General features: G+C 47.7%; 1 protein-coding gene and 1 long non-coding RNA gene across 2 annotated transcripts; one reads left to right on the top strand and one right to left on the bottom strand.

The window, feature by feature from the left end:
* Positions 1 to 313: 313 nt before the first annotated feature.
* Positions 314 to 23,230, top strand: LOC135578317 (uncharacterized). Its single transcript, XR_010469815.1, has 3 exons — positions 314 to 1,000; positions 19,050 to 19,165; positions 21,881 to 23,230. It is a non-coding gene; the product is annotated as an uncharacterized LOC135578317 (long non-coding RNA).
* LAG3 (lymphocyte activating 3) lies at positions 3,599 to 11,653 on the bottom strand. The gene is made up of 8 exons (XM_005506283.3): positions 10,670 to 11,653; positions 10,323 to 10,494; positions 9,935 to 10,161; positions 9,428 to 9,685; positions 8,954 to 9,247; positions 8,330 to 8,620; positions 7,948 to 8,063; positions 3,599 to 5,485 (listed from the first exon to the last, which is right to left on the bottom strand). Exons 1-8 carry the CDS (start codon positions 10,761 to 10,763, stop codon positions 5,378 to 5,380), a joined length of 1,560 nt encoding a protein of 519 aa, XP_005506340.3. The 5' UTR covers positions 10,764 to 11,653; the 3' UTR covers positions 3,599 to 5,377.

Genomic DNA, 23,230 nt, shown 5'->3' with positions numbered 1-23,230 from the left:
AGCACACGCTGTAAGGTTTTCCTTCTCAGTAGTAATTACAAAATTTTTGCTTTAACTTTCTTAGCTGAAAGCAAAGGGAGAGAAAGATCTGGGCATGTAACCCAATCACTGGAGGGCCGGTCACGGGTGTTCACAGCACGAAAGGAACCAACGATGGATGTACCTGATGATGCAGGCGAGGGTGGGCGGGAAATCTCGGTCCTGCGTGGACACTAGATGGCGGCACAAACCCGGGCCAAGGAGCCGAGCCGCCTTGCGCGGGGGCGGGAGCGGGGGCGGCTGATCCACCTGTGTCCCCCCACCCTTCAGTCCAAAGTGTCCCCGCACAGCGCCGCCGCTCCCCGGGACCGCCCTTGGTTGGTGATGCAGGCACAGGGCTCCTCCAGCGGGTAGCCCGGGCTTTGGGCCTCGGGATGCGTGGGGTTGAGCCGTGGGGCTGCTCCGTGGGGCAGGCGGGGAGACCCTTCGAGGGGACCCTGGGCACCTGTGCTCACCCGGGCGTGAGGTTTCAAAGGGCTGGGGAGTGCCTGAGCCGAGGGTCCCAGCTGAGCCCCTGCTAGCCCCCAAAGCTGGGTGGGGATTCTGCTGATGCCTCCTCCTCTGTCCAAAAACCTGTGCCGTTTTCCATGAAAAAACACGTGATGTTGGTCTGCTGACAGAAGGGGAAGACACATAAAAATTAACAAGCCCTTCCAAAAGCTGCCCTTGTGCATCACCTCCTGCCGTTTTCCCTATGCACAGAGCGCATCCTGTGTCCTCTCACCTGTGAGACCCTCTGAAACCCCTCCCGTCAGGTGGGAGCGACAGCCAGTTCAGAGGTGCACCGTATGGCAGCTTCTGAGAGCTGGTGCGAGTTGCATTAAACTGGCAGGCCAGCAGGATGGAAACCAAGAAGCAGAAACTCTTGAGTATGACAGAGTCAAGGACGATGTAACAGCTGTCCCAGATGCCTCGAGTCTCAGTGGATGGCACAAGATGCAGTCCTCACAACAGCATTCCGGTAAGTGGCTTGGTTTGAGAGAACCTTTAGAAGACAAAATGAAGGACTCCAGATTGTTTTTGTTTCATTCACTGCAGCATCAAAGTGTTGAAGAAATCCAAACAGAGTAGTGAATCATGTTTGGTTCTTTTCCTTTTTCTTTTATTCTCCTTCTCCCATCCCCAATTGATACTGATATTTTTCCCACTGATTTGCCAGGCAGCTATAAAACTCAGTGTGCCTTAGGGTCCTAGATCATTCGAGATCTTGTTCTAATTTTTTGTTGTTTTTAAAAGGCTGTGCAGAATGTACCAGGACCCCAATAGTTGTGCTGTTTCTAGTTGTTTCTTTGTCGGATTACACTATTCGTTAACACTTCTTCAGCCTCTCACTTGAAATCCCTCAGAAGTCGTGGATGCAGAACATCTGGACCTAGAAATGATTTTTTTGTCTTCTGATAGTGCTGGTCTTTCTTACAAAAAAAAAAAAGATATTAATTTGGAATTAAAATCCTCTTCCCATTCATTTGGAGGAGTCAGATGCAAAGGAATTTGTATGCATAGTACTTTCTTTGCCTTCCTTTATTGCTCCCCTCTGCCAAAAGGGAATCTACTGGATTTCCTGTGTTTTTCTCAGGCTTTTTGCTACTGGTACATTGGAAATATTTATCTGATTTTTGCCCCTGTAGCTGTATCTTTGTGGCAAAACATCAGGTCTCTCTCCTTGGTATAACATTTGCTATATTTGCTCCTCCTTCTTATTGACTCCACCTGGGACAGATATCCAGATTTGTTTGTTTTATTGTACAGACTCTTGGTCCTTTCACTTCACTTGTACTGATTTGCCTGGAGCCATCTCAATTCCCTCAGTGTTCAGAAATTTTCCTACTTCCTAGTGTTCCAGTGATACATTCTTTATCCTGCAGCATTTGGGCTGTAAAGCTTTCTGTGGCCGTAGACGGTTATTTCTGCATAGGTGGCAGCTGGCTTTTGAGCATTTTTCCTTGAGGTTTGTCAAACATAACAGCTCCATGGCCAAGCTTGTCATTTTTGTTGATGCCTGTATTTTGTCAGTAATGCTCATCATCATCATGTGTGAAGTGTTCTGCTGGTTACAAAAGCAAGATTGTAACCTCTGTGAAGCTTCAGGCACCATTCTCAGTGCCTCAGAGCAGGTGGAATTCGTATTTATATACCATGTGTGAGGCCTTGTAACCTTTGTAGTTGGTGTCACCCTAACCTATGCAGATTATGCACCTCAGCCACCATCGTCCTCTATGTTACATAGGAAGTAGTTTCAGAATCTGGTAGAGATATTACAATGATTGTGGAGGTGCCCACTGCATACTCAGGTCTTGCAGTGTAACCATACACATTTGCATGAGTGCCTCTGGTCAAGCTGACTCCGGGTACCATCAGTTGTTGGCCAAGAGTCATGAAGCAAGAGTACCTGTGTCACAGTAAGTAATCCAGTCCTCAGCTTGTGTTTTGCATCTCCAAACAGCTCGCACCTTCTCCTTGCCTCCTTGGAGCTGCAGGGCTAAGCAGGGCAATGGATTGATCCTTCTTGAGGGTGAGTGGGACAGCTCTGCTGGGCACCTGAGGCTGACCCCCGGCATGGGACAGGAGGAGGAGTATTAAACTGCAAGTTGTCATCAGAGACAGCAGTGAGGCCCAAAAGTATCTGAATTAAGACAATGGTTACTAGTGCTCAAGAAGGTAAGCAGCAAGAAGGCCAAGTATGTAGATGACATGAAGCTGTTTAAATTTGTCAGGAGACGAGAGAATGACAATAACTTTGGGGACACGTAAGAAAGCTGTGCTCATCGGGAAATGAAATTCAGCATCACTGTTCTCAAAGGCATGTAGCTGCAGGGAAAATGTAAACTGCATAAATCCTTCTAGGCTTTTGCTTTCTACCTGTACCAGGCCAAGTGAGAGCCCCTGGCATCATGGTAGGCATTTCACCGAGGACACAGTGGACAGCTTGGTATAAGCTCAGTGTTGCTCAGTGGGGAACTACAGTCAAGAGAGCAGGCAAGACATTGGGAGCCATGAAGGGTAGGTCAGAAGTAATGTGGAGAAAGGCACCCTGATTCCTTGTAAGCCAGCACTGCTCCCCCACTAGGCTGTCACCTCCTTTTGCAGCACGAAGGATCGAAGGAGAGTTCACTATGCATAGAGATGGTCCTGAGCAAACTGTCAGAAAGTCCCCAAAATCTGGGATTTGTACCTAGAGGGAAATGAGTCAGGAGGGGATGGGGAAATAAGAAAAAAGAGATGTGATAAAAGACTGCGGAATAGTAACCAGCCAAGAGGTGATAGGAGTCCCTCTTCTTCTAGCCTTTCTGACAGGAAAAAAGAAAGCAGATGATGAAAGCAGAAAGCTTTGAGTTCAAAACTGACAAAAAGGAACCATTTTCACACAGTGAATAAGCAGACCCGAGGACTGATTGCCAGAGGAAGTCAGAGAGTACAAGAAAACAGTGAGGTTTAAAAACAGATCGGGCACACATCTGAGCAACGAGAACATCCTGGCTGGTAACAGACAATCCTAGAAATGTTACCTACAGGAGGAGAGAACACCACATTGTGCATGAGAAGAGAGAGCAAACCGCTGTCAAGCACTGAGGGAATGTGATGTGGTCCTGCTGAATATTGGACTGCCCCTTAACCACACTGGGTCTTCCCCACCTTTTTTCTATCTCCAAAGCATCTGGCAGAGAGAAGAGACTGAGCTAGACAGGTGATTCCAACTTGAAAAAAATGCAGCAGCATCAGTTGCGAGGAAGATGTCAGGTACTAGGCTGGACCGTCCTTCCTTATAGGGTTTCTCTTTCAGTGTCTGCATGAGACAGCTGAAGCACACAAGTCTACCTTGCACCTCTGCTTGAGTTTCTCTATGACTTGGTGGATAAAAGGGTATCACTTCCAGGAAAATGCATGGCTAGTTGAGCAGTTAAAGAGCTGTGGAGTCAAGCTGTGCTCCCCAGAGTGGATTAGTTGGGACTTCTTGGGTGCTGCTCCACTACTTGAAGTCTGCCAGAGGCCATTCATTACTGGTGTGACTGAAGTTCTTGGGGGGAAGGTGAGGGCCACACTAGCAAGAACACCTCTTTGCGTGCCTGCTGAAATAATGAAAAGCTGGCCTGGTAGTGAAGCTCTCAAGTGAAAATGATCTCCCTTCCTAAACACTGAGAGCTTCATTTTTGTACCACCACCTCCTTGAGCAGCCACAGCCCAGTGACCTGTATGGAAGAAGCTACATGTGTGACTCTCTTTATTAGCAAGGCTTTCTTCTCGGGTGGCATGCAAGGGCTGTCCAAGAGTGGTACCCCAATCTTCCATGGCTGTTCAGAGAGGTGGGGAAGAGAATTCTCAAAGTTAAATCTAAATCCATTGAGGGTTGTGGGAGATGGGACCTGTGGATTCACATAAGTACATCCTTAGCTTGAGGAGAGTGACAGAGAGCCCTAACATCAATCTATCAGGAAAGTGTGAGGACTAAAGGAATAAATGAATTAATGAATGCAAAAGCCAGACAGGAGGAAACAAAACAAAGCAAAACAAAACAAAACAGACTCTGAAGCGCAGCAAAAAGGGGAGACTGAACCTGTGATCCTTTCTTATCTAATGGCATATTATGTCCCCTTCCCCACCACCAGAATGTCAAAAATTAACAGGCGACTACAGTAAAAGAGAACTGAAAAAGAAAGAGAATACAGCAAACTTCTTAAAAGCTGCTTTGCAAAGGCAGTTACAGCCAACCCTGCCAGTAGGTGTGATCCTCCTCAAGCATACACAGGAGCCAGGGTTTGGTGGTGGATTTTTTTTGTGTGTTTTTTTTGTTTGTTTTGTCAGACAGTTTTATTTTAGGTTATAAAATGCATTTATAATAAAATAAAATGCTCAGAATGTGCAACATGTGCAGTCCTCTGGGGGGTCCCCTCTGCCATTGAATGAGGGCAAGAGCAGGGCAGTGCGGGGAGAGGGAGAAGAAAGTGGGCAGAGAGGAGAAAACACCATGGGGGTGCAGGGGATCTGGGTTCAAGCCATCTCCCATGTTCACGTGTCCCACCAGTGAAAGGCTGTGAGACAGGCTGTGAAGGGGGCCAAAGGGTGGGAGAGAGAAGTGATGTGGCAATAGCTACTGGCTCAAATACTTCCAATAGCTCCAAAGCATCTGTGCTGCCTGCCATCTTACTGTAGCAGTGAGTCTTGTCTTGCCCTGGTATGCAGCTTCCAGTCCCTCTGCAGGTACAGAGCTTCCATGTCCTCCTGATATGTTCATGCCATCCCTAGACCCTCCTGAGAGGTCTGCATGGTGCCCATCTCTCTGCAGCACAGCATGCAGAGTTTCATCCTCCCATGCAGACTGGGCCTGGTGTCCCTGCTCCCATCAGCACTCAGTTTGCTGCATGTTCTCTTTCTGCTTCTCCTCCATCTTCTTCCATGGCACAGTGACTGCAAACATCCCTTCCAGTGCTGGGAAGGCAGGAGGCCGTGCCTGAAGGGGAAGAAAAGGGCAATATTAGGCATGGGAGGGAGACTGAATAGCACAAGTCTGGGCTTCTTCCAGACATGGAAGACGTGGTCCTACTGCTTGCAATCATGAGGCTCCCATTCCCTCCCAGAGCCAGGGAAGAGCTGCAGTCCCATTCTCTGAGACACATAGTTTCTTCTGGGGAAGGCTGGCTCCACACTATTCCCTGTGATGTCCTGGGCATAAGGAATAATAAAGACAGGACATGCTTAAGAGAGAGCAAAGAATGATCTGGGCAACGGTCAGGCCATTATCGGGTTCAATGGTATGGCAGATTTTACACCACCTTTTCAGAGTGAATGATTAAAGGCATAAAGGTTCATGCAAAATGCGATAAGAACAAATTAAAGACAGAACCACTTCCAGATCTTGCTTTAACAAGTGACTTTCTAGACAATGGAAAAGAGATAGATCTCGGAGCTACTGATAATGGTAAAGTATATGGTGACACACGGGTAATCAATACAACTGGAAAGATGAGATTAGTAAAAGAATAGCATGGGAGGTGTGACCTCAGCTAAGAAAGGTACTGGGATTTTGCTGACAGGTTTCTGCCAGGCTGTAGAGAAATGATAAGCATAAGTATTCAAAGATCATTTGTGGGACCAATCATTAATGGCACAGAGTGTGTGAAAGTGCTAAAGAGTTATGTAGCTGATAAAGCTGAGGAGCCTCATTTGGAAGAAAGGGGACGAAAATGTCATTGGAGATCCAGACATTTTAGGAGAATAGAGCATTAAACTGAATGATAAGGTGAATGAAATGGAACAGTACCAACAGCACGTTGATAGGCTCAGGAGACTGGAACAGGAATTTCTAATGTGTGGGCAATAGCCTATCAAGGGATACCAGTGAGCAGCCAGTGTTCAACCAATGCAAGAAGAGCAAATGTAATATCAGAAAATGCCAGCAGAGAGAGGGAGAGAACAAGAGAAGCACTTATATCTTTGCTCAAGGCACCTCAACTGCACTCTCACAAGGGTTGAGCCCACCAGGGAAGGTGGGCAGGGGGACCATCTGTGGATGCTGGACCTGTGCTGCAACAGAGGAGATTTGCTACTTGGCAAAGCAAGGCTGTGAGGGCATATACAAATGCTTTAAGGCAGTAAATATCCTGTCAGGATTAGAGCTGTGTAAGCTAACAGAGCTGGACACGCAGATATCTTATTTACTGCTAGCTGAGGGTTTACAGCTACACTGTAAAGGGTTATTCACCCAAGGTTTTAGGTCAGGAAGGGTGGTTCTGATCATCTTGAACAGGACTTGCACAGTCTAGAGAGTCATCTGGAAACTATAGATTTCTGCCTCAGATTATCCTTTACCATCAGTGCTGATTAAGGACGGGTGACAAAGAACTGGTCATGAGTATTTCTAGCACTACTTGCAGTGTTTTTGTGGTTTTTTGGTTTTTGTTTTTTTTTTTTTTTTTCTAAATGCCTGTTTTGCTTCTGTTCAAATGCTGCCTGTCTTCAGCCTCCAGCCACTGAGACTTGCTAAAAGCTTGCATCAGTGCTGTCACATTCCTCGTCTACAGCTCAAGGCAGGCTCAAGGCATCCAGCTCTTTCACCAGGGCAAGTTCTCCCAACCTGGAATCACCATGAGGCACAGGAACCTTCTGTACTAGAAGGGGATTTTCACTGTGGCCCCTTTCCAAGAAGCTAAGTTGAAGGCAACTACATCACTGCTACTCATGAAAGGTGTCCCTCGTCTATGAGGGGAGAATTTGTCATGTAAAACATTTGCAGAGAAACAGCATGAAAGCTGCAGAGAAACAGTGTGACTTGTTTGCACATTTTTTTCCAGTAGCATGCTGGGGAGGGATCAGTCCTGGCCTGGTCTTTGGGATTATACAAGCAAGGCAGAGTTTTGAAAAGGTGAGATACGGGAACAAGCTGAGCAAACAAAGGGCAGTCAGTAAGTTGCTGGATGCAGACAGCTGAGGTATGAGGGCTGAGCCGGCAACAACAGACCTGCATCGAGATCAGTGTCTGGGGACTGGCAGCCATTTATATGGAAGAAGAGACTCTGTTGCATCAAAGCATCCAGATAAAGAATGAAAGGACACCTACAAAGCCTGAAAATTAACCCTCCTCTGTTACAGTGTGTCTTGATCTCTGGGAAAATAAACAAGAAGCTTTTCAAGGCTGGGCTGTGATTGCCTATTGGGGTGTTTACCCCTCCTCTGAAGAGACTGTTCTGCCCACAGGCACCAGATGAATGCCATGATTAGCCAGACCTGCTGATGCCCAGGGTACAGCTTTCACCACACATCCATGGCACTCACAGCAGGCTGCCCAAGCCTCACTCTTCTTCTGGCTTCTGTATCCTTGCAATATTTCATTGCTGTCTCTAGGGTACCCAGAGGAAGGTCAAATAAGGGCTAAGGTACAGGAAAACTGATAGAAATGGAGTGGTGGACACTTACCTTTTTTTGCATGGCCAGAGCCAGAACACACACTGTAAGCAGGAGGAAGAGGGTGAGTGTGAGCCCAAAAGTAACCTGCCCACTGAAGATGGTGGGAGGGCTGGAGACCTGCGCACCTGTGAGGAGGAACCACAGTTAGGAAGGAGAGGAAGGCTGATTTTGTGTGGAGGCAAGGCAGGGACTGCACAAAGAGAGGCAAACTGGAAAAGGGTGCATGGAACTGAAAGCAACAGGAGGAACTGGTGAGAGCTAAGAGAGGATGACAACAAGAGGGGAACCCAAGCGGTCAAACAGGAGGAGGACAGCATGAGGCTGAGAGAGGAAAGGGCACCAGAAAACTGAAAAGGGCAAGAAGGGATCAGTCACACATGGGGGACAGTACCTGTGATCTGCAGCCCATATTGCGCTGCTCCCAGTCTGCCTTCTGGGCCATATACGCTGCATTCCCAAGTGCCTGTATCCTTTTGTGACACTTGGAGTATTTCCAAGGTAGGGCCCATCTGGGACCTGTGGCCCTCCAGGTTACGGGAGGTGGCCACAGCCACCTTGCTGTTAGTGGGGGCTGAGTCGAGGTACTTCCACTGGAAACGTTCGTGTCCCTGGGGGTGTGTGAGGCTGCAGATGAGCAGCAAGTGAGACCCCTCAGAAACCAGTCCTTGAATGCTTGGGGTGACTGCAGCAAAGGAAAAAAATATCCTCAGGAAAGACTACAGGCAAGTCCACATCTCTTTCCCATCCCTCCTTCTTCTAATACACCCCTTCTTTATTACTTCCTCTAATTAATTTTCTTTGTCTTCTTCAGTCTCAAGAAGAAAAATCAAGTTAGCCAGGAAAACCCCTGCTTTCAGCAGAGTCCAGTGAAGTGCAAGGCCCTGAAGAGAGACCTTGTTTCCCGCCCTGGGGTGAGAACCTATGAGTGGGAGCAACCACTGACATGTAGCAAGGTTTATCTGCAAGTGATAGGGGACCCCAGAGAGGTGATGCACCTCCCCGTCTCTCCCCTCACCTGTAATCACTGCCAGGGTCACGTCCCTGATGATTTTCTTGCTGCCAATAGAGACAGCACAGTGGTACTGCCCTGCATCACCTGGCCACACCACAGGGAGATGAAGGGGGAAGCTTCTGCTGCTCAGATTCTGGGAGATGCCCCAGTCTTGCAAGTGTCCTCCTGCAAGGCGGCTCCAGTGGGCTGTCACCATGTTGATCCCAAAGGCACTGGGAAGGTAGCTCAGGGTGCATGGTAGATCAGCTGCAGAGCCAGCTGCAGCATAGACCACAGGATTGGTTGGGCCATCAAAACCTGAGCCAGAGAAATAGGACAATGTGGGCTGGTGGCTGCAAAGAGCTCCACAGAGAGGTGACTGTCCTGGGAAGTGAGGACAAGGTGGAAACTGGGAAGTTTGAGCCACTAGGGTTGGTCAGTCACATCAAAGGGAGAAACTTGGGGCTGCTGGAGTATCAACACAGAGGCTGAACTCACCTAGAATTTGCAGGTCGTATGTGGTGGAAATGATCTCGTTATCAGAGTATCTGAGCTGGCAGCGCCAGGAGCCTGCATCACTCATGGCTGGCCGGAAGATGGAGAGAGCCCCAGGCAAGGAGCAGAAGGTCCTGGAGGTGGGGATCAGGCATCCATTGTGGAACCAGCATGTCTCCACAAGGCTCGCCCGGTGGCTAGAGTTGCAGCTCAACAAGAGCGGCTCATTTTCTATCACAGGGCTGGGTGGACTGAGGGTTACTGCAAGAAAAAGAAAGGGGGGAGGTGGGGGAAGCTACAATCACAGGGGGACTACCAAACCATCTCTTTGTGCCCTTCCTGTCCTAGCTTTGTCCCTTGGGCAGCTCTCCAGAGCTGAGAGCAGACAGCAGGAAGCTGCTGCCTGTACTCTAACCTGTCCTGGCAAACATGCCATCCCCACCCCATCCCACTCATACAACCTCCACGGACCTAAAATCAAGGTTATCCAGGGTTTCAATCTTCACCTACCTGTAATTACCCCCAGTTCCACCTGGCAGCTCTGGACCTCTGTATTGTATGTCACCCGTGCCTCATACAGCCCGGCGTCCTCGCTCCGGACGGGGTCAATTCTCAGGGAGAAGTTGCCATTGCGTAAGGCAGAGTCCTGGACTGACACCCGGGACCTCATGTGCAGTGCCGTCTTCCGGAGACCTGAGGGCTCCACTTCCAGCACCATGTGTGGCTCCTGGTGGGCACTGGGAGGGGGACAAGTGAGCGGCTCATGCCAGAGGCAAAGGCAAAATCAAGGGTGTGGGGCAGGAAGGAGGGAATGCAGGGAAGGAGAAAGGTGGCTTGAAGTGTCTCCCACCCTCCCCAGTCCCCACAAGGACACAGACCTGTGTTGGCCCTGGCATACCTTCCCCCATGCCGCTTCCACAGCACGGATGTCATGTCGGGCAGATGCTTCAAGCTCTTTGACATCCTTCTGGGGCTCAGGTGGCAAGGCAGCACAGCTGAACTCCCTGCTCTGGCCCATACTTTCTGCTCCCTGCTTTCCCCCTCTGCTGCTCCTGGTGGGATGTGGCCAGCTGTAACAACATGGAGAGCTGAGCAAAGGGTGGGATTCACGGAACAGAGGGCAATATCTGGCCATCTTCAGAAGGGCACAAATTCTCCCTTCCAGACCTATCAGGTTCCAAGTAACACCCAGACTCAGCTTATCAAACTACTCTGCCCTCCCTGGATATGTTCAGCCCCTCTTACCATTGGAAGCCAGCAGAGTGAAGGTGAGGAACAGCACCGGTGATACTGGCCTCATGGTGGCAGCCAGGAGAGGTGAAGGGCTTCGTCTTCCCATTCAAGTCTGTGCTTGATCAGGTCAGAAGCTTTGAGAGCTCAGCAAAAATGAGGCATGGGCAAAGAAGATGTTAGGGTGAGTGGATGAACCAAGGGGGGTGTCAGCTGGATATGCTTGCTTCTCGTGTTGTCTCTCTCTCTCTGATCAAAGTATTTCACTAGATGCCCTTATATTGCAGGTGGGTAGCTAATTTCCTTGTATCACTAAGAAGATGCGTCACAACCAAGAAACCAGTGTAAGTCTGAGGCACGTGAAGACTGAGCTGAAGCCAGTTAGAGAGAGAAGGGAGGGACCAGAGACACTGCTCTAAGCATCTTTTAGTGGAAATTCTTTGGGTCGCTGTTGTTTTTCTTACAAGTTTCGCTTCTACATAGACAGTGGAAAAAGTGTAGAAGACACTTCCCAGCAAGTGCCCTTCATGTTTTTCTTTCATCTCTTACCTTTTTTGGTTTGATCTTTCCGCCTCTTACAGCTTCTCTCTAGTTGTTTCAGGGCTTTTCAGAACATGTTGGTCTTTTCTCTGCTGTTCTTTTCTTTTGTTGTTGTTGTTGTTGGTTTGGTTTTTTGTGTGGTGTTGGTTTTGTCTTTTTTTTTTTTCTTCTTTTATTCTTTAATCCTTCAAATGTGCTGATTTTTCGGCTTTTTCTCATTGGTCAGTTCACAGGCAGGAAAGGGTTTATGGTGAGCTCCAACCAGGGCACATGCAACCCATCAATTCAGAGCCCAAGGGGCAATCTAGAACAAAGCTGAGGTGGTTTGGGGAGACAGAGAGGAGCATCCAGGAGGAGCAAGCAGCACTGAGAAGAGGGACTGCATGCTGTGGCACTGCAAGTGGTGTGAGAAAGGGACCTTCCTCCTCCAGCTGCACTGGGGAAACCCACCTGAGCCCGTGCACTAAGGGGGCTTGTCCTACCTCCCATGTAGCTGCTGACCTTTGCGTAGGTTAACACATTTCCATCTCTGTGCCTCACCCTGGGGCCCTTTTTGCCTCAGAGAACCCCCACTGTTGTGGCTCACACTTTCCAGCAACCCACTGGCTCTGACTCTTTCGGACTTAATCAGCCCTTCATGATGGGTGTCAGACACCTGAGCCCCTCAGTGGCTTGTCCTCCCAAGGGCTGGGCTGCCCCCAAGGGCTGGGCTGGGGCTTTTCCTGGGGGTGAGGGAAGGGAGGTGACTCAGAGTGGCTGCTTCTTCACTGTGGAAGGATCCTTGCTCGCTCTCTAGTTGCCCTCAGCTGGGTGGTAAAGGTGGAAGATAAAAGAGAGCAAGCGGTACACTTCACTTCAGCAGTGCCCTGTTGTGGTGATGTCTCTCATCTCTTTTATCACATGTGGCTCTTCAGCCTCCTGAGTAGTGGGATAGGTGTACAGGAATCTGTTGCAGCCTTGCATGCCTCGATGTCCCTGGAGGACTGCTTTGTAGTTACACAGCCCATGGGATTGCATGAGAGATGAAGAGAGGAGAGAAGATAGGGGAGAACTTGCAACCGTTGGCGGGAAGTGTTTTTTTGTCCTGTTCAAGAAAAACAGTTTGTGGTGCCCAGTCCCAGCAGAAAGCATCAACCTCTCTTTCCCCTGAATCAGCAGTGTGATAATGGTGTGAGCGTGTGGGTGAAGATGAGAGAGAGAGAGAGGGGAGATGGAACCGTGGTGGGAAGACACGGCTCCACAGCCTGGTGCCATCTGTTCCCTCTCCCCTGGCTTTGCCCAGAGGACACACCGAACTTGCTGCTCTCCACCTCCATCTCGACCTCATTCTTAGCCTCAGTGCCCTTGTACCATTCCCATCTAGCCCCCAAAACCACCCTTCACTGACTCCATGCTCTACGTAATGCTTCTTCCTTGTCAGAACTGGCGTATTCTTGTCCTGCTCCCACTTCCTGAGCAGTGGTCAAGGGGGACTGATGGAGAGCCCAGGAGAGTGACAGGAGTTGTCTGGCACAGGGGGGTGTCTGGGGCCAAGGGGCCATTATGCTGAATGAGCATGTTGTGAAATGAAGGTTTTGGAGGCACTGTTTTACTCAGCACCGGGCTATCTTTAGCAAAGACACTTGTGACGTTTCTCTCCTACAACCCATTTTAAATGCTGACTCCCTTGAATGGCATTTTCGTCATCTCCCAGAACAGGACCCCACCGCAGAAATAACAGTGACCGGAGCAAGATCAGCACGGGGACGTCTTCTCAAAACACCCTGTGTGGGTCGTCTGGGCAGAGGGGCTGACAGGGACATGCAGGACTCTGGCAGAGCCGTGGGGAATGAGGGGCAGGATGTGACAGGAGAAGCCCAGGATGGGGTATGGAAGCCCAGCTCACTATACACTCCCTTGTCCATGTCAGGGATTAACTAGCTTCAGCCAGGTTCCAGACTTACTTACCCGCAGCAATCACTTTGTGCACAACCTTAACACATTGCTTTTTTGCCTCTCTTGGCATGTCTTACGGGTGCAAACTACAGGTACCAAGAAAAATATGAATAGAAAACACTATTCTGCAGTATCGAGTTAGTCTCGCTGAAGGAATTTTCCATTGCATTTCCAGATTTCTGTGATACCATGTTTTTCTCTGAGTGATTCCACTTTCATGTTTTGGTCCTTGCAGCATTAATTCTGAAGCTAGTCTTAATCTTCTGCTTTGTGTTGACTTTTTGAGGTGCCCTATAATTGATTTGCAGACTCCAAGTGACCCAAGAAATTGTGCTGTGACTTGAAGACTGGGTTATCAGCTGTGCAACTTGAGATCAGCTGGTCTGGGTGTTCCTGAGATAGGGCACTCACCTAAAGGACCTCATTTAAAATGTCCTGATTGCCATTTGCCCAGAGCTAAAGCAAACATAACAAGCAAAAAGAAGTTACTTACTAATAAGAGATAACTAATAACTTTGTGGTGAGAGACTGTAAACAGAAAGAAGCCACACCTGGGGAGACGGAAGGGAAGGTCTGGCAGGGGATGTAGTGTGAGCAAAGGCTGCCAGGCGGGTTGGTACTTGACAGGCACTTGGACAGGCAGTGGGGTTTCTAGAGGTCAGAGTGGGATTAACTGTGGCACTGACCAGGAAGCTCAGGGAGCTAAAAGAGATCTAAGCTCAGCTCCAGGGGGGAAGTAATGGAGCTGCCCTCCCCTGGGTGCTCAGGACAGGAGCAGTGGTTCCTGAGTCAACATCTGGTGCCTGTGGAGGGGTGAAGCAGCAGAACCCTGAACCAGAAAGATCTGGTGCCCATGGCTTAGCAGGCTTTGCATGCGATGCACAATGTGGAAATGGATCAAAATAGGCACCCGTGAGGTAGAGAAATGCAAACCAGTCTTCACCCACAAAGGGTCATGATGATTTCTACCAAGGCACCACCCCTGAGATCCATGTTAAATTGTTCAGCTTCTTCAAGTCCAGGGTGGGTACCAAACATGCTTCCTTTCTCGTGGGAGGAAGCAGCTTTCTGGCCCTCCATGACACCTGGAAGCAGCATGTTATCTTCCTAGGGCCAGGCTACTCCACACATCAGTGAGTGGTCTTGGAGGAGAGACCCATTTATCCAAGGGGAAAGATCCCAAAAAGGGCTGAGGTGAAGAGAATTAGAATAGAGAAAATTCACATCTTGCAGTAGATCTGGGAGAAGACAAAATGTGCCTCTGCAGAAGTGCTAGGAGGAGGAAGAGTGGCTGGTTGCTCTTTGCTTTTGAAAAGGTCCTTTTTAAAAGATTTCTGAATGGACACCACCTGAATCCCCATAGGTCTCTGATGAGGAGATGAGGAGAGTCTAGCGGTGATCTGCTTCCCAGAATCCCATGGGAACACCTTTAGGAAGGCATAGCTTTATGGAGTCTTTGGACAAATCTGCAACCCCTTTCTTCATAATGCTAAAAGACAAGTGACCTTTATATGACAATCCTCAGCAGATAGCTGAATATCCCAGAGAAACCTGAATTAGAAAGTCAGGAACAACTTCTAGGGGTTCTGACTAGAGCTGTGGGCTGCATTTCTGCTAAAAACCCCTCAAACAAACAGTGATTTAATCACTGAAGAGAATCTGCAGTATTTATGGGCATATTTGTCATCTAGCATCTTGTATCTGTCCAGCATTACCTGCAGACAAGCATGTAACTGTTCTCTTTCACAAGACCTCCAGATCCTTCCTGGGAAAAAGATGGGATGCTGAAGGATCCTCTTTGGATATCCACAACTACCTGTGGAGATGGTGATGGATATTGGTACCTTGGCGAATATCTAGTTAAGCGACGTCTTTGATGATGCACAATGTCTTTGATGATGCACAATGCCTTTGATGCCACAGCCTCTGTGTTTTGCAACAGAGAAGGTGAGGTGGATCAACTACAAAAATCTATGCAGCAAGCCAGGTTACATTTTGACTCACTTCTTATGGCAGCATTCATGTCATGCTTTTAATTCAATTGAAAAATATGTGATAGCCTCCCAAACATCACAGGTCTACAGTGAGTTTTCTGAAGGAGCCCAATGCATGCAAGGGGTGGGAGAAGCATGCCAGCTGTGAGGAGAAAGTTCTTACAGTGACCCAACATTGAGATGAAGGAGTCAGGCGCTGACCCAAAGTGCCATGTGTCGCTGAGGGACTGGAGTAGCAGCAGCACAGTTCTAAAAGATGCCCTTGACACAGGTATGGGCTGAAAGGAACTGAGGAGTGCTCTGATTAATAGGAGCTGATAGTCTGAGAGTGGGATTCTCCAGATATGATCTGTTCTCCCATGGGCAGCTGGAGAGAGAGGGTTCAACCGCCTGCAGGGTCCCTGGGCCCCAGAGAGTTGGAAGATTCAATGCCAAGAATGGAGCCGGGTGACAGAAAACTGCTGGACATCGGGGGTAGTCCAGAAAGTGGGTGAGCACTAGCATAAATGGCCAGCAAATGATCTCTGAAAGAGCCATCCGTACCAAGACTGGTGGCAAGAGTGGTGTCAGGACTGGCTGTGAGGATGATGCAGGACACTTAGTGAAACCAGGACACCCAGATTCCCCCAATGGATTACACACAAGCCCCTACTTAGGTGTGTCTTCTTTGGTTTGTCGGTCTCTTGCCAGTTTTGCAGGGAGACTGTATGACTGCCTTTCCTGAGAGCTGTTTTGGCCTGGGGGTTCTCCAGAACAGATGTGAGTTGTGTCTGCAGATATGAGACCTTCCAGCAGCTGATCTGGGGGAATATCGATGCTCTCCTGGGTGCCACGAGAGACAGTCTGATCCAGATACGTCAGGCTCAGGTCCCCATTGCTGCTGTTAAACTCCACTGACAATACAGCAAGTATCCCCTCAAAGAAAGTCTGCCACAGAAGGGTGTGCCTTCTGTTTGCAGGGCTTGAATTCTCTCGATGTCTTACTTTTGGCACCAGCATGGGTCTCGCTGACACAAAAGCGACACCTTGGACATGTTACAGATGCTAGGGGATGATCATTGCACAGGGCACAGAGGGGTCTGTTTCTCAGTTTAGTTGCATGTATCCTGAGGAACTGTGAAAAAGTAGATCTGATCCATGAGCTGTGTCTTCACTGTGCTTCATGGCAGGGGAACATGAGCCCGTAGTTTATGGTATACTAGAGCTCTGGAGGCTACAGGCAAATACTTATTAATAAAGAATATGTTATTCCCTTCTTAGTGTGAAACCTAGATATTAAAAAATTAAGTGTAACTAAAGGAGCATGTGATGCTATGAAAAATCATATACAGAAGAATAAAATCCATGGGAAGGATCAAGTGGATAATTCCACAGCAAGGTGGGGGACAGCAATGCTCCAGAATACACCTGAAGAGAATAAAGTCTGATTTGGTGATTCCCAATGACTTTGCTTCAAACAAAAAATGCAGGAGAGGGAGATGGTGCAATTTTTTAAGTGAAAGGGCTAATTGGAAATCAAAAGGGATTTATTTATTTATTTATTTATTGTTTAGTTTTCAGCTGGATCAATTCTCTGATGCTCATCAGTGTTGACAAAAGAGAGGCAGCAAGAGATGAAAGGGAATATGGGATTGCCCTTTTCTGCAACACTATGCATTTATACTGGGTTAACATGATTGTATGACAGACTGAAATTCAGAGTGTGGTGGCAACTAAGCCATTTCTTTCAAATTCTTCTCCATTTGGCACCTCATGGCAGGTGGCAGCCTGCATAATTTTGTAATATAGCTTCTACTGCCTCGATAAATAGAGACACATAATAAAATAAACCCCCTTGTTAGTGGCAACATCACAGGAAGATTCATGTAGGAAGAGACCTCTAGCATCTTTACTCCATCCCTCTGCTCCCAGCAGCATGACTCTCAGACTAGACTGGGTTTCTCAGGGTCTGGCCCAGGCAAATCCTGAACAACTCCAATCATGGGCGTGCTCCAGCCTCTCTGAAAACCTGTTCTACACCCTCACAGGAGGTGCCTTTCTTTCTGTCCCATAGGAAGTTCATATGTTGCAACCTATGCTCCTTGTCTTGTGCCTTTTCTCTGTGCTTCTGTGAGAGGATCTGGCTGTATCTTCTCTCTAACCCCCTTAGCAGTTAGTTCCCTCCTCTTCTTCAGGCTGAACAAACGCCCCTTGTCATGCTTCACGTCCTCCACCCCACAGCCATCTTATGGTCTTTTGCCGGGCTTGCTTGTGGGGGACTATGGTGGGTCCTTGGATTCCGTGACGGAGCGCATGGCAACAGAAATTAGCCTTGAAGATATTAAGGCCTACCCGTGAGAAAGATGGGAGTAAAGGAGTAACTGGAGATGTTAAGGATGTACCCGTGAGAGAGAAGGGAGTAGAAGAGTAACATAGATGATAGCAAAAATAACCAATGAGATGTTACTGCTGTAACTTGTAACCAATAGTGAAGAGACGCATGAATTGGTAAAACTGTATAAAAATGCACTTGTGGCAATAAATGGCATCTACTACTTCCATCCTGGAAGAACTTGGTATATGTCATTTGTCTGTCTCAACCGCGACACGTGCTCCAGTGTGACGTCCCACAGTGTTGCAGATGTGCCATGAATTGTAGAATCATAGAATAGTTTGGGTTGGAAGGGACCTTCAAAGGTCATCTAGTCCAACCTCCCTGCCACGAGCAGGGACACCTTCAACTAGATCAGGTTGCTCAGAGCCCCGTTCAGCCTGGCCTGGAATGTCTCCAGGGATGGGGCATTTATGACCTCTCTGGGCAACCTATGCCAGTGTTTCACCACCCTTATTGTAAAAAGTTTCTTCCTCGTGTCTAGCCTGAATCTCCCCTCCTTTAATCACTGCTTGCTATGTTCTTGCTAATTAAGCTGAGCATTCAGCTAGCCTTCAGCGCTGCAGAGACACCCTGCTGGCTCTGGAGGTACCCCTATTCTCACCACACTGGAAGGTGACTGGCTACCACTGTGGTACATACAACAGGCTTTTTTGGTGTAAGGACTGACCCTTCTTTACTCTCAAAGGAGGATGGGACCAAAGAGATGGAACTATACTTCTGTGTAAAGGGGCTTTGCAAGTCCCAAGAAAAGGTGGCACCTCCCATGTCATGATGAGGGCTGGGAGAGATCTGGGTTCCCAACAAACTAAATATTAGGAAGTTCTGTCAGGAGTCAGTCACTGGGGTACAGTTAAGGCCATGTGGGGAAAACACGAGTTTAAGCTCATTTTATTTTGTTTGGTGCCATTTATAATTTTTCCAGGTTCTAAGACATTCCAGTTTGCAGATGTTAGGCCCCACTCTCCAGGAGGTGAACAGGCCATGCTGAGCAGCATTCTCTCTACTACAACAGGCCTCTCTGTCAGGTTTTTTCTCAGAAAGCTACAAAAAACCAAAGGAGCCTCTGTAGCTGTACAGCGCGCATGAGAGCAGAAGATAAAGCAGCTAATGCTTTTGTGTCCTGTGTAAATGCTTCAGACCCTTTGCTGATGAGATGAAAGTGTCCTAGAAATTCAGGCTCTGTGAGCTTCCAGTGCTACGCTGCCACATGATTTGTTCAACATCCAACTGCCTTCTGATGTCCATGGCTGTCTTATGCTGCCAAATGTGGCCAGGAGGGCTTCACAGCTCTGCAGGTGTGACTGTCTCTCCTGGCATGGTGCACACTTCATATTTGGCGAGGTTGATGGGAAACAACTGCCTCCTAAGACCCCTGGTAAAATCACACTTAAAAGTAAAACATAAGGTTGAGGAACAGAGCGTGTGGATCACTCTTCCAGAACAGAATACAGTATCCTGGGAAGAAAAGACTCCAGGGAGGGAGATACATGATATCATGCTGTATAAAATGGGATCTCAAGAAGTGAACAGATTGTGTTACCTCTGTTTACAGCACAAGTTACTGGAATGTGTCCATGATTCAAAAAAGAATGTGGCAAAATGGAAGAGCGGTACAGAAAAACTGACTTGAGCCCTGGAAATCTTGCTTTTGAGCGTACAGAACTTGAGGTATGTGATCTGTTTTACCTAATCCGAAGGAAACAGTGGTGAGCTCAGGCAGCAATTTTACTACAAACAAAAGGAAATTAATTTTACCCATCACAAAAATGGTAGAATTATCATTAGAGGATGTTGTTGACACCAGGATTATAAAGTAGGTAATTTGTGGATGATCAGTTCCTCACTGGCTTTTGAATATGATGACCTGACTATGTGGGTCAGCTCAGGATGTCCTTGGTTCTTGTTTACAGGAAGATTCTATATGATGCCCTCTCCCTCAGCACCTTTCCTTAGGGATCTTGTGTCAGAGCACTAGGCTAGAGAAACCACTGGCACAATCACTTTTATGCTCCTACATTCGCAATCGATCTTTGATATTTTCTCCCCATGAGGAGAAGATGTGAAACAGAGACAGGTTCTCTGCTCCAGCATGATGACCCATGGCTTGAAATTAAAACCAAAATCTGACTGGAAATGAGGTACATGTTTTTCAGAACAAGGCTCTGATGTGGGAAGAACTCTTGTGGTGGCCTCTTTACCACCTGCAGGCTGTTGTTGTGAAAAATGCTCAATGGTATCCTCTTGCTCTGCCCTAGGGTACAGGGCTCTCTGCAGGAATGACGGAGCCATGCCAGCTGATCACCATCATGAGACTAAAACACTATCTATCCATTTTTCCCCAGGCTCTTCCCTTACTCGCAGACCCGGCTGCAGGGCTTCCCTAAGAGTACATGTGGGGCATTTTTAAGACTCAGGTAAAAAAGCCAGCTGGTCTTGCTCTGCAAGAAAACTCCAGCACAGGGCTAGGAAACAGCAGAAGAGTGTGGCTGCTGAGCTGAGGCACACAAACCACAGAGAAAAAGAAGGAAAAGGCTCCTGGACTCAAATGAACTGAGGTGGTGGTGGCATGTGGGTGTGGGGACTTTCCCCTCAGTTTATCACAGACCTGCTGTTTTTTTCCCTAGCTACAGCTGGTCAGAGGGCTCATTTGTTCCAGACTTGAAAGAGATACAGGGGTTGCTTTTCTTTTCTTTCTTTTCTTTTTTTTTTTTTTTTTTTTTTTTTAAAAAAAAAAAAAAAACAAACAACTATAATTTTATTCTGTGTGTTGCTTATTTAGTCAAAATAAAAGTCACTATGAAAGACTGGTAACCTCAAGGGTTCTATGTGCTCCCACCTGAACTGTAAGAGCACATCAGCTTGTGCAGAGGAGGAAATAAAGATTAAATGGTTCGGTCACGAGCCAAGGTAAAGTTCAGAAGTCTTAATAATGGAAAAGGAGGCTACAGTCAAAATACTGGCCCAAGACTAATTATTCAAAAGACAAAAAAAAATAAAAAGAGGAGGGAAGGAGAAAGGAAATGGAAGAGGAGGGGGAAGGGGAAGGGGAAGGGGAAGGGGAAGGGGAAGGGGAAGGGGAAGGGGAAGGGGAAGGGGAAGAGGAAGGGAAGTTTAACAGCATTTTCTGCCCTGGTCTGTGAAAAACAAACATTTGAGCTGGACGTAAAAAATGACAACTCCTCAAAGTTAAGGGACATGCTCATGGAAGGGTCAGAAGATGACCTGGAAACCTTGCCAGGTAGGTGCCTGAGGGTGAGATTCCACCTTACAGATTCTGTCATGAGGAAACTGATCCAAGAGACTCTTGCAAATTCGCCTTCCTATGTCAGGGCTACTGGGAATGCTGCCTCTGGCTATGTAGTCACCCCCCACTGTGCACAATTTATGATAATATGGGCCTTCATGGGGCTGTAAGACAGACCAGTGTAAACACTGGGTTTAAAAGGAGGAGAAGAAAAGGTGAGTGTGTAATTAGAGTACAGAATAACTAAAATTACTTCCACAGAAGGTCCCTAGCACACCTCAGTGGTTGAGAAACTGTGCTGTCGAGTGCAAAGGCCAGAAAACCTTTAAAATGCCATTGCTGTCACATAAAAGCACACTCCGAATGGCTGCCTGATATCTGTAAAGGGCTCTGGGACAAGCAGAGTATCCAAGCAGTGTCCTAAACCCAGCAGACAGTGCAGCACTGACAGATTGGAAGATACTTGGGGCAGTTGCTGTGGCTGCTTGGGGACTTGTGGGCCTGCCAGCTAAACCCAGAAGTTTGTTTCCCCAAGAAAATTCTGCAACTGACAACCCTAAAACAGGTTCTTCAGAAAGTTGCAGTGATACTAGGTTCTATCTCTGCTATTGGGCATCCAATATAAGTTCTTGATAATCAGCTGGAGTTGTAGACAATGAGAAAAACAGGCCACTAACTTCCTAAGGGGGGGACAGTCGAACTCTAAAGCTCTAGCTAGGGGATCCAATAAGGGAGTGAACAGTAGTGGGAAAGGGTCCAAAGTCAGCTACAGCTGAGAAGACTGCGAGTGGCATGAATGTATATGTGCCTTTCTAGTGGAGGAGCTTTGGGATCTGCATGGGTGGAGCCAGTCCTGGCCACAGAAGAAGAGTTGTGAGTTCTGGGATTACTACAGCCTTCCCACAAGTCCTTTAAGGCTCCTGAAGTTGTGCAAGAGGCTCACAGGCGCTGTTCAGTTTAACCTTAGCTTCCAGGTAACCTTCCTCTGACAGCATGTGAGAAAAGCAGACGAGAGGTGGGCATGGTTACACTGCCTGGTGCACCTGATAGTATGGTACAACCCCAGAAAGGCTGGTTTTTGAGGAAGGACACATTGGAGCAAATATCCCTTTTCTGATCCAGAATTGTTCTTGTTCCAGACAAAAAGCACAGTAAGAGCTGTACCGGGCCAGGAGAGAAGATTTGTGGAGCAGATATCAGGAAAGTAATACTGCGTCCCATTTAATGGAGGTGGATTCAAGGGAGGAGGAACCTCCTTCCAGCTTCTGCCTTGCATTCTTGAGTCAAAGGACCATTTCTCCTGGAAGCCAGAGAGCAATCTCTGTATGTTGAAATCACCCTGTGGACACCCAGGCAAGACAAATCTGATGCTGATTGATCACACAGGTACTTCTTGTTTCTGCATGTTTGAATTAGGCCTCTCATAAGACTGGTGGTGTGACCAGAGCCATTCTTCATTCCTCCACTCCAAGAGACAGCTCACAGCAAGCTCTCAGACAGGCATTTTGGGTATAGAGTAACTCGGATGAGGACTGATCACAATGTTTCAGTTATGTATTTACAGACATATCAAGTTTGGTGCCACCAGGGGGCCCTTTAGGCAGGAAAGCTGTAGATCTATGTTTAAAGAACCAGGGATTCTTCTTTCACTAGTAAATCCATTCAAGAGGAACAAGAAAAACAAGATAAAGTGCACCCTCTGAGCTGAAAGAGGTGTCAGTTTGAGCTACATTTGTTTCTGCTGCCTGTTCTCCCAGGGTGGTGCTCTTTTTCAGCACAAGCAAAGGTCTTGAAAGAAGAGATTGGGGCTTTGCCTTTGTGTCCCAGAGAAGGACTGGGTCCTGCTGGAGGACCCCTTGGAGTCTTCAGTGATGAGAGCATGTACAGTGCTGAGATGTTCTACTGCATAGTGATTGGCATACTGCAGGTGTCACCACTGTACATCAATACCATGACAGCATTTTTCCTTCTTGTCTGCAGTCTGGGATCCCATCAGCTATCTGTAGGGTTTTCACCTTTGGAAATAAAAGCAAAAGTAGCAGTGGTGAATGCTGGCAACACCTATAGGAATCGTGCCAAAGACGGGAGACCTTAAATCAAGATTTGATCTGAAAACCCTGTAAAGCATGGAAAGACTGAGGTTGAACAGGATCATCTCCCAACGAGAAACTACATCCAACACAGCACACTGTTAGCAGTGCTCTACAAGAAGGCTTATTTCTATAGCTATGAAAATGGATTCACTGACCCTGAAGCAGTCTGCATTTTCTTTAGTTATAAGCAAAACCTCATGACTAATTTGAACTACCAGGGTGGCTTTCCCAAACTTCTCTACTGAACCTTCTGTGAAATTTACCTTGTGGAGAGCAGACAAATTTCTATCTACCATGCTGCTGTCCTGGAAGCTCAGGGAGTTTGTTGGAGCTGTATCCGACAGCCTCAGCTGTTTTCAAGACTGGATCTGACATAGCAAAAAAATCAGAAGTACC

This window comes from Columba livia, chromosome 1 (genome assembly GCF_036013475.1).
Source record: "Columba livia isolate bColLiv1 breed racing homer chromosome 1, bColLiv1.pat.W.v2, whole genome shotgun sequence".
In the NCBI taxonomy this organism is placed as follows: domain Eukaryota; kingdom Metazoa; phylum Chordata; class Aves; order Columbiformes; family Columbidae; genus Columba; species Columba livia.
The sequence above is the reverse complement of the archived record's forward strand: the minus strand, read 5'-3'. Positions and strand labels throughout refer to the sequence as shown.